Source organism: Canis lupus, chromosome 25 (assembly GCF_011100685.1).
Source record: "Canis lupus familiaris isolate Mischka breed German Shepherd chromosome 25, alternate assembly UU_Cfam_GSD_1.0, whole genome shotgun sequence".
In the NCBI taxonomy this organism is placed as follows: domain Eukaryota; kingdom Metazoa; phylum Chordata; class Mammalia; order Carnivora; family Canidae; genus Canis; species Canis lupus.
The window spans coordinates 29,944,411-29,955,800 of NC_049246.1; the positions used below are offsets into that span (position 1 = coordinate 29,944,411).

Consider the following 11,390-nt stretch of genomic DNA (forward strand, 5'->3'; position numbering starts at 1 on the left):
ATATTTTTTCATTTGTGTCATCTTTGATTTCTTTTATCATTGTTTTATAGTTTTCAGAGTACAGGTATTTCACCTCTTTGGTTAAGGTTGTTCCTGGCTATTTTACTTTTTTTTTTTTTTTTTTTTTAGATTTTATTTATTTGATTTTTTTTTTTTTTAATTTTTATTTATTTATGATAGTCACAGAGAGAGAGAGAGAGAGAGGCGCAGAGACACAGGCAGAGGGAGAAGCAGGCTCCATGCACCAGGAGCCCGATGTGGGATTCGATCCCGGGTCTCCAGGATTGCGCCCTGGGCCAAAGGCAGGCGCCAAACCGCTGCGCCACCCAGGGATCCCTAGATTTTATTTATTTGAGAGAGAGATTGCACACTAGCAGAGGTGGGAGGGGCAGAGGGAGAAACAGACTCCCCACTGAGCAGGGAGGCTGACTCAGGGCTCCATCCCAGGACCCTGGGATCATGATGACCTGAGCTGAAGGGAGACGCTTTACTGACCAAGCCACCCAGGCCACCCCGTTTTATATACTCTTTGATTCAATTATAAATGGAATTGTTTTCTTAATTTCTCTTTCAGCTACTTTGTTATTAGCATATAGAGATACTGTGGGACCCAGGAAATTTAACAAAAATCCCCTACCCCTGGACAAGCAGAGCAGGACTAATTCCATTTTGTGCTACACCTGCCACCTCCTGTATGACCCCCACATAACCTGCTTATTGCTTAAGGCGCTGCCCCACCCTAGTCAAACCACTGGGCACACCCTAATTGGAAATCGGCTCATAACAGTGTAACCCTGCTTTGTGCCCGCCAAAGCTGTGCGCCAATTCTGACCAAAGTAATAGGCCAGCTCAAATGGATACTATAGGGTAAGATGTAATTCAATCGGCCACCTGCGTGTGGACCGACATGACTGTGCAACTTTCTGTGTATCCCATTGGCCACTGGCCCCTATAAAGTTGCTAAGCCTCTTAGTCTCCGGGTCCAAGTCCCTGCTCTGCTGTGTCGAGTACACTTGGACCCAGGCTTGAGCTTGTAATAAACCCTCGTAGATTGCATCGGTGTCGGCTCCTTGGCGGTTTCTTGGATTCGCGATCTTGGGCACAACAATACAACAGATTTCTGTATATTTTATCTCCTGTAACTTCATTGTATTCATTATTACTTCTAATAGTTTTCTGGTGGGGTCTTTATAGGGGTATAGTGTCATGTCATCTGCACTTTACTTCTTCCTTGCTGATTTGGATACCTTTTATTTCTTTTTCTTGATTACTACCTCTAGGACTTCCAGTACTATGTTGAATAAAAGTAGCACAGAAGGAAATTCTTATTTGTTCCTGGTTTTAGAGGAAAAGCTCTCAGTTCTTCATTATTGAGATTGATGTTAGCGGTGGGTTTTTCATGTATGGCCTCCATTGTAGCTTTGAAGTATACTCTCTCCAAATCCACTTTGTTTTGTGAGTTTTCATCATGAACAGATGTCAAGTTTTGTCAAATGCTTTTTCTACATCTATTGAGATGATCATATGATTTTTATCCTTTGTTAACGTGGTGTATCACACTGATGGATTTGTCCATCTTAAACCATCTTTGCATCCCCAGAATAAAATCTACTTGATTGTGGTGAATGATCCTTTTAATGTACCATTGTATGCAGTTTGCTAATACATTGTTGAGGATTTTTACTTAATGCTCATCAGAGATATCGACTGGTAGTTTTATTGATTGTGTCTCTGTAAGGTTTTGGTATCAGGGTAATGCTGACCTCATAGAATATATTTGGAAGCTCTCCTTCCTCTTCTGTTTTTTCAGTTCTTACCCTTTTAGGGTTCATATCTAGGATTGAAAGCTGCTCTTGAATGATTCATACTAAAGTATAATGACTATTTTGATAAAAGGGATTATGTAAACATGAGAGCATCACTTAACACACCCTAGATATTGAGAAAGGCCTCCCTAAATAATGTTTTGGGTAAAAATTGAAGGATGAGGAGAAGCTCCAGTTTAATTATTTTTCAATTTGATATAGTGTCCATGAGATATAAGGTAATGTCTGCTTAAGGTCTTTGAAGGTAGCAAAGGACAATAAAATATCAATTGTTTCTGTATTGACAAAAAGGAATGAGTGACCTATCAATATATGATGATGCCCAACTTTTGTCAGAACAACCCATCTTCACAGAGAAGCAGTCTTAATCAGTAACATATGAGGGGGAACCACTTCCATTATGTTTAAATTCTAATCTCACACTTGGACAAATATAAGCAGACATATAGGAAATGCACTTGGCTAGCATCTCCAATTGGAGCTCATATATTAGATCCAGAGTTCTAAAAAGCTACTTGGCCTGGTGCATTTCTGTAGGAATTTGACTGACTTAGAGGGAGGTGTGCCTCCTTACCACCACAGAATCACTGCTGTTAAAACCATGTCTATACTCTTACCTTGTACATTTCATTAGGTGCCTCTTAAATTCAAATGGGATGGGGAAAAGCCTTCAGGGAGCTTATACTGGACATGACTGCTTTCCAAACTACTTTCCTAAAGCAGATTTGAGTAAGAAGGCTGTCCTAGAGACAGCTTTTGTTCTTGCTGCCCAGTGCTGGGTACTCCCCTAGTTTGGCATCTTTGTTCTCTGTTTTCATAGTGTACGTACTTACTAGGTCTATCCCCAACCTTAGTGTTAATGTTTGTCTACTGGCTCCTCCCTGACTGCTGGATTCTCATATTTCCTTCCCTTTCCTGCCTTTTGTTCTTTATATGTTAGTTTCTTTGTTTTTTCCTTTCCCTGTACATTTCTTGAGGCCCTCAAGACAGAGTTTTCATTTAGTTCTGAAGAGAAGCTTCTTTCATTAAACATGCTCCCTGTTTTTTTCCTATGTATTGTTTGAAAACAAATTATATCAATTCAGTTTGTTTTCATACTAACCTTAGGGAGAAATGAAAGTTATAGCATCAAATACTGAAAACTTCCATTTTTAGTTAATACATCTACCTTTGCCTTGTAAAATGTTCAAGAGCTTGACATTATTGTACTCTTAGCAGAAGTAAAGGTTTTATTTTTATTTACTTATTTATTTTTAAAGATCTTATTTATTTATTCATGAGAGACACAGAAAAAGGCAGAGGCAGAGGGAGAAGCAGGTTCCCTGCAAGGAGGCTGATGTGGGATTCAATCTCAGGGATCATGACCTGAGCCAAAGGCAGACATTCAACCACTGAAGCCACCCAAGTGCCCCAGAAGTAAAGGTTTTCAATCTGAAAAGGAAAATGTATAAGAATGTGGAAGAAATAATAGCATATCTTTGACCACAATGGAATTAAGTTAGAAAACAACAGTAGGATAATCTAGGAAAACCCCAAGTATTTGGAAATTCAGTAACACAGATTCAGATAACCTAGCATCAAGGAAAATGAAAAGGGAAATTGGAAAATATTTTTAATTGAATAAAAGGTAAAATACAGCATATCAAAATGTGTGAGATACAGACCTAGATGTTTTCACTGTTCATTTCTATCAGACATCCAAGGAAGAAATGATACTGATTTTATACAGTTTTTTCAGAAAAGGAGTAAAGATCACTACCCAATTTGTTCTGAGGCCAGCATAACTCCAGTATCAAAACCTGAGAAATAATGAAAAAAGAACTTCAAGAAACCTCTCTCACAAACATAGATGCAAAAATCCATAACAAAATATTAGCAAATGAATCTTAACAATATATAAAAAGGGTAGTACATCTGACTGGCTAGGGCGTATCCCAGGAAAGAAAAGTTATTTTAATGTTCAGAAGTCAACAGAATTTACAATATTAATGGATGAGAGAAATACATGGTCATCTCAATAGCTGATGGAAGTGTTGACAAAATCCAACTTCCATTCATAGTTAAAAAAACAAATAACCCCTCTTGCTATCTAGACACAGAACAGAACTTAGCCTCAGAAAATGTATACAGAGAACTTTGAGGCAACCCCACAACCAAGAGAACAAGGCCAGTTTGCCTGCTCTTGCCAGTGTTACATTGTTTATAGTCCCACCATTGACGTAAGGCAAGAGAAAAGTAAGACATCAAGATTGGAAAGGAAATAAAATTGTTCATATTTGTAGTTGACCTGAGTGTTTAGGTAGAATATCTGGAGGAATCTATAAAACTACTAGAATTAATAAGTGAAGTTAGCTATTATATTTCTATGTTAGCAGGACATCATTGGAAAATGAAAATTTTTAAAATTTTAATTACAAGTACCACAAAGCATAAAATATTTAAGAGTAATTCTAATAAGTCTAAGACCTCTGAGAAAATTAAATAAGATGTAAAGAAATGGAGTAATCATGATTGGGGATTGGCAGACTCATGTTAACATGTTAATTCTTCCCAAATTGATGTAGAGATTCAACACAATCCCAGTCAAAATTCTAAAAATTGTTTGTAATGTAAGTGACAATGTGAGTGGGCCTCTTACTCCTGGAGCCAATGTGTGATTTGACCCCTTCCCTTTCCTCTGATTTAGCAATTACAGAAGGAAAGAAATGGTACTTCTCTGAGCCTAATGACAGCATACTGAAGCCCAGAGATTGAGTGAACTGCTCGAGGTCACATAGCTCACAAATGTCTTTGAGCCCAGGCAGGGCAGTCTGGCTCCAGTCTGTGCTCTTGACATCCACAGTCTGTATTCCTTCCTCTTTTCTTTCCTTTTTTTGTTTTTTGAGAGGGAAAGAGGGGTGGAGGGAGGGGCAGAGGGAGAGAATCTCAAGCCAGCTCCCCCCTGAGCAGGGAGCCCAACGTGGGGCTCCATCCCAGGACCCTGAGATTACAACCTGCCCTGAAGTCAAGAGTCCGATGCCTAACCGACTGAGCCACCCAGGCACCCGCCATCTTCTGAGAGAAGTGCTGTTTCTCTATACTCTTGCCAACTGGCCAGCTTCCTGAATATTTAATAGTCGGATAAGGAAAAAAATAATTCTTAGTAATGACGTTGAGTGCATTTTCGTGTTTATTGCCTACCTTTATTAACCTTTACACTACCTGTTAAATCGTTTGCCCATTTTCTAGTGCTTGCCCTAATGACCATCTTACTTGTGTTTTACTTGTCTCAGTGACTGATCCTGAGGCCTGTTACATTGGCACCGAGCCTTGGAAACCCAAGGAAGCTTTGGAAGAGAATGGCATTATTACTGACAAGGCAGACATATTTGCCTTTGGCCTGACTCTGTGGGAAATGATGACTTTGTCTATTCCACACATTAATCTTCCAGATGATGATGATGATGATGAAGGTATCACTCCATATTTTTTTAACATAAACCCCAGTCTCTTCAGTTTGAACTAAAGATTAGCTGATAAAATTATATTTCATCTTTCTATTGTTAAAATTTGAGGAAGTTTTTCAATCTATGGCATGAGATATGGATTATATTTATACTGACTAATTTGGTGCAATATCTGTTTAATCTCCTACAAATGAGATGTAGGTTAATTGACAATAATAGGGAGATAAATTGAGAAGACCCTGCAGAGCAAAAAGTTTCTTTAAAAACTCTCCTCACCTAAGGAAAGGATTGGAAAGCTATCCTACAGTATACTGTATAGACATAGAGGGGAGGGGTTCATGACCTATAAACCATGATAATAGCTAATCTCCACCACGGCCGGGTATTGAAGAGACCACCTATATATGATGAAAAGCATCCTGGATGATGAGTTGTTTCAGGAGGGTGAGTTTGAGCAGTTGCTAAGCTTTTCCATGACTTAGTTATTTTGTTTGTTTCAACTCCTTCACAAACAGATAAAACTTTTGATGAAAGCGACTTTGATGATGAAGCATACTATGCAGCTTTGGGGACGAGGCCACCTGTTAATATGGAAGAACTGGATGAAACGTACCAGAAAGTAATTGAACTTTTCTCTGTATGCACTAACGAAGATCCTAAAGATCGTCCTTCTGCCGCACACATCGTGGAAGCTTTGGAAATAGATGTCCAGTGATCCCCGCATATTCATGACTACTGCCTTTACGTGTGGCTCATGTATAGAACTGTTCTGTTTAATACACTATAGAGTTACTATGATAAGCTGTAATTCTTAGACTTTTTGGAAGTGACCCACTTTAGGACCACAGCGCTTAGTTAACATTTAAACAGTTGTATTTGTTAATATGCTTCTGATGATAAGCATTTGAGATTATAGGTTTTCTTTTTTTTTTTTTTTTGAGATTATAGGTTTTCTATTAAGTTCAGGAAACTAGCTACTTATGTATTTGAACGTTTATATATATATATATATATATATAAAACACTAGCAGTAATACAATGCTATAAACTCTATGCCTAACATTAATTTGGATCGAGTGACCCATCACTTTTACTGTTTCTCAAATATTATCTTAATGATCTATTGAAATTAGCACTTTATGCCATACAAAAAGAAGTCTACACGTTTGCTTATCTTTTAAGCCATTTAACTTTTTCCTGGCCTTTTTTGGCTGATGTGCTTATTATTAAATATGGTCACCAGAAGCTGAGAGAATATGGCTCACAAGACTAGCTTCCCTGGGTATTTAGATGTTTTTGGTTAAGGCTTATCTTGCTCTCTCCATTCTCCCCAGGTCTTTGGCTTTCACTTTATTAGATGTATTTTCTGTTTTGAAATATTTTTTTTATTTAGTAATCTATATATTAAGCATTTTGTAGTTCTGGCATAAAAATAAAATCCTAGTAGGATGATATAGAATAAAGGAGACTTCAGTTACCAGAAGGTGTCTTATATTTTATTAATTTGAGAGTCACCATTAAATGTATTGAATGAATGTGAGTGAATGAGTTTCTTAACGGCCTATAAGACGAGGGTGATTTCTGTGTGCCACAGCTGCCTCAGCATTTGTTTTTTAAGGTCTGTTATTTAGGGTGGGGGGTGGTCAGAGGGAGAAGGAATCTCCAGCAGAGCAGGGAGCCCGATGCAGGCTCAGGCTCGTGGGGCTTGATCCCAGGATCCTGAGATCATGACCTGAGATGAAATCAAGAGTTGGATGCCTAACCAACTGAGCCATCAGGCTCCCCCCGCTCCCCAAGCATTTTTATTTTTTACTTTTGAAAATATTTTATTTATTCATGAGAGACAGAGAGAGAGAGAGAGAGAGAGAGATTGACAGGCAGAGACAGGCAGAGGGAGAAGCAGGCTCCATGCAGGGAGCCTGATGTGGGACTCCATCCCAGGATTCCAGGATCACATCCTGGACAGAAGGCAGGGCTAAACCGCTGAGGCACCAGGCATCCCCCGAGCATTTTTAATTAATTATGTTTGTGACTTGAGGTGATAATACCTGGACTTGACTGTAGAAAGTTTTAAAAATTACTGGCACTTCGGAAAGCTTGGAAAGATGAGGAACCATTATACGCTGAGTTTAAACAATTCTAGGATTCACCGGAGGTTCCTTTTAGAATGAGATTGTATCAAGCAATAGTACTTTATGGGTGTATCTTTTATCAGCATAGCAGTAAAGTGACATAGTAAATTGAAAGCTGACTCGTAGGAAAATCTTACATACAATTTTGCATGTTGACATTAGTTACCCTCACATGAGTTTTATATGATCTCATCAGGTCTGCCAAGGTGACAAAGCAGTGTGTCTCTTGGCCCATTCTCTCCTGAATTGCATTCTTTTTAATACACAATCCAGTAATTCTTTTTTCCTTGAGAAGTTTCCAGTTGCTATAGCTGGAATATCTAAATGAGAACAAACTAATGCCCAAGAACTAGGTCAACGAATTCATGGCACTTGTTATGGCAGACATTGTAAAATGTTCCCGGATGTTTTCCCCGTGTCTGGATAGGGCCTTGTCCTCAACACGAAGTTGCAGACTATCTGCTGCCAACTCCAAGGAAGTTTTTTAACCTTGTTCTGGAACTTGCTCTTTAAGTCTCACACGTTACCTTCTTTTTGGCCACTTGCCTTATTCTCAGAACAGTAATGTGATTAGGTGGAGGATACAGCAGGAATAATCTTTTTGCTGAAGTAATCATAACTGACAAATCCAAACAGGTTTATCCCAAGTCGCTTTCGCACCTCCCAGAAAATCTCCCTTTGCTATATCAGGGTAAGGCCTCCAAGAGCTTGTTTGCACCTCTAGAAAATGGAGATCAGTAGTTGCTCAAGGAACATGGATTATTTATTGCCTCCTACTTCCTACTTAATCCACTATTTGTAGATTAAGATTGAAGAGATTTTTCTCAAAGATTTACTTATTTGAGAGAATCCTCAAGCAGACTCTGCTGAGCACGGAGCCTGATGCAGGGCTTGATCTCACAACCCTGAGAACACAATCTGAGCCGAAACCAAGAAATGCTTAACCGACTAAGCCACCCAGGCGCACCCCTAGAAGAAATCTTTAAATAAATAATTATATATAAATGCTTGAGAGATGCAGCTAGAGTTGTGCTCTATACAGTCTTAAATGCTATTAAAATCCTGAAAAGTTGGCAAGCGAGGAATATAGGAAAAACAAAATAGAAGAAATGAGCATAAATTTAAAAAAATCTACCACAGAAAACAACAAATTTATAATAGGCTTTGCCAAGGTTGTGTTTGAAAATACAAATAAAATTCATAAGCCTAATAAGCCTTAACAAGAGTCATCTAGAGTCAAAAAAGCTATCATGAATGAAAAAGGACACTGGTGCATATCCTACAGATACCCAATCTCATTCATGAACAGTATTAGTGAACCAATACCAGTAACATAAAAACTTCAAGGCCAAGTTGAGATTATTTCAGTAAGACTAGGTTGACTGAATGTAATCACCCAATGAAGAAAATCTAATAATTTCCAAAGAAGAAAAATTTTGAGAAATTCCAGTTAAGGGGATCCCTGGGTGGCTCAGCGGTTTAGCACCTGCCTTTGGCCCAGGGCAAGATCCTGGAGTCCCAGTATCGAGTCCCACGTTGGGCTCCCGGCATGGAGCTTGCTTCTCCCTCCTCCTGTGTCTCTGCCTCTCTCTCTTTCTATGTCTATCATGAATAAATAAATCTTTAAAAAATATATATTAGAAAAAAGAAGAAAATCCAGTTAAAAATGTTTGAAAGCTTCTTAGAGAATAAAAACAAAAACCTCCAAGAAACTTCGGAGCAGAGAGGAGGAACTTCCCTAGGGTATCCACATCTAACAAGCTATAAATAACATTTTATAGTTGCTATGGATAGAAAGTTTATGTCTTCCTAAAATTCACGCTGAAGCCTAATCAATCCCTGATGTGATGGTATCTGGAAGGGAGGGGAGGCACCTGTGGGAGGTGATTAGGTCATGAAGGAGAGCCCTTCAGATTGGGCTTAGTGTCCCTGATGGAGATACGTTCTCCACCCTCTGAGGATGCAGCAAGAAGGCTGCAGGGCAAACAGTGGGCTCTCACCGGGTCCCATATCCGCCAGCGCCTTGGTCTGACTTACCAACCCCGAGAACTGAGAAAATAAACTGTTGTGTAAGCCACCCAGTATTTTTGTTACAGCAGCCTAAGACAACAGTGAAATGTTGAAAGCTTTTCCTATGAAAAATGAAATGAGATATTAATTCAAAACTGAGCATCCAAAAGAATCTACCTATGAACCTTTAGAATTAAATCAGTTTAGAAAGGTTGCTGAGTGCAGGTCAAATATAGAAAAGTCAGTTTAAAAAAAAAAAAAAAGGTCAGTTTTATTATCAGCAAATGAAACATTAACTATTTCCAGTGGGGTCAAAGTATCAAATGCTTAAGAATAAATCCAAACAAAGTATGTAAGAACTCCATGCCAAACACTCCGAATTAGTGAGAAACTAGATAAATGGGGAAAGACACCATGTGCCCATGTGCACAGAAAAAGAGATAAAATGGCTTTTACTATCAATCCTTCCCAAACTGGCCTATAAATCTGATGCAATTGCAGCAAAATCCCAACAGATATTTTTTGAATTGGTGATGTCTTTTGGAGGATCTTAAACTGAATTGTAAACTGTACACACAAATGCAAAGGACCAAGAATAGACCCAAAACTCCTGTAGGAAAAAAAGGTAGGAATATTTATAATACACAACAAGAATATAACACAATGTGGTACCGGCATGAGGAAAACCTGCAAGGCTAGTGGGTTGGACATACGCTGGACACAATCTATGAACAAAGGCAGCAAATCAATAATAAAAAATAGATAAAAGGGCAAGAGAGTCGAGTAGTCACAACCCAAAATGCTCACCAGTAGTATAAATTATGGTACATTCCTATAATGGAATATACAGCGATGAAAATGGAACCAGTTCCAATAGATGGAATAACATGGATGCATCTTGACACCATACTCAATTTATATCAAGTTCAAAAACAGACTACAATTTTAGACATCAAAAGGTAGTTTGGGGCACTTGGGTGGATCAGGTGGTTAAGTGTCTGCCTTCAGCTCAGGTCATGATCCTGGGGTCCTGGGATGGAGCCTCAGTGTCTTACTCCCTGTGGCAGGATCTGCTTCTCTCTCTCCCTCTGCCTGTGCCCATCCCCTCCCTGCTGGTGCTCTCTGTAATTTTTTTTTTTTTAAAGGTAGTTACATTTGAGGAAAATGATGATTGAAGAGAACAATGAGGAAGACATCTGAGGAGCTGGCAGTGTTTTTTTTTTTTTAACCTGGGTAGTAATTATGAAGGTGTTTGATAACTGAGATGTACATTTTTTAAAGTTTATGTACATTTTTAAAAATAAACTTTAAAAAATTTTTTAGATTTACAGAAAAATTGCAACAAAGAGAGCTCCCACATATCCCACACCTAGGTTCCCCTATTATCAACATTTTATATTGGTATATTTGTCACAATTAACAAACCAACAAACCAATATTGATATATTAACTAAATATACTGTTCAGATTTATCTAGTTTTCACCCAACGTCCTCTTCTGATGCAGGATTACATTACATTTAGCGGTCATGTCTCCTTGGCTATAATAATATTTCAGACTTTACTGGGTTTTTTGTTTTTGTAAGATTTTTTTTTTTTTAGAGCAGTTTTAAGTTCATAGCAAAATCAGGAGGAAGCAGAGATTTCCCATATACTCCCTTCCCCCTCACATGCACAGCCTCCCCTACCATCAACACTCCCTATCAACATGGGACATTTGTTGCAACTGAACCACCCTGACAAATTAGGGATTATTCTCGGTGTTATCCATTCTAGGGGTTCGGGCAAACGTCTGAGATGGAGCTACCCTTAGTGTCATACAGAGTAGTTTCACTGCCCTAAAAATCCTGTGCTCCACCAATCATTCTTCTCTCCCCTTGAACCCCTTATCTTTTTATGGTCTTCACGGTTTTGCCTTCTCTAGAATATCATACAGTTGGAATCACACAGTTGGTAACCATTTCACATTGGCTTCTT

At 38.7% G+C, this 11,390-nt stretch overlaps 1 protein-coding gene across 2 annotated transcripts in view; it reads left to right on the top strand.

Annotated features, from left to right (window-relative positions):
- Positions 1 to 6,755, top strand: part of PBK (PDZ binding kinase) — a 30,056-nt gene extending 23,301 nt beyond the window's left edge. For both annotated transcript variants that reach the window (XM_038573737.1, XM_038573736.1), the window contains exons 7-8: positions 5,099 to 5,278; positions 5,788 to 6,755. In XM_038573737.1, the coding sequence (XP_038429665.1) occupies positions 5,099 to 5,278; positions 5,788 to 5,987 (380 nt within the window). In that variant the 3' untranslated portion in view covers positions 5,988 to 6,755. The remainder of the gene's footprint in view (positions 1 to 5,098; positions 5,279 to 5,787) is intronic.
- The last annotated feature ends 4,635 nt before the right edge of the window (positions 6,756 to 11,390 follow it).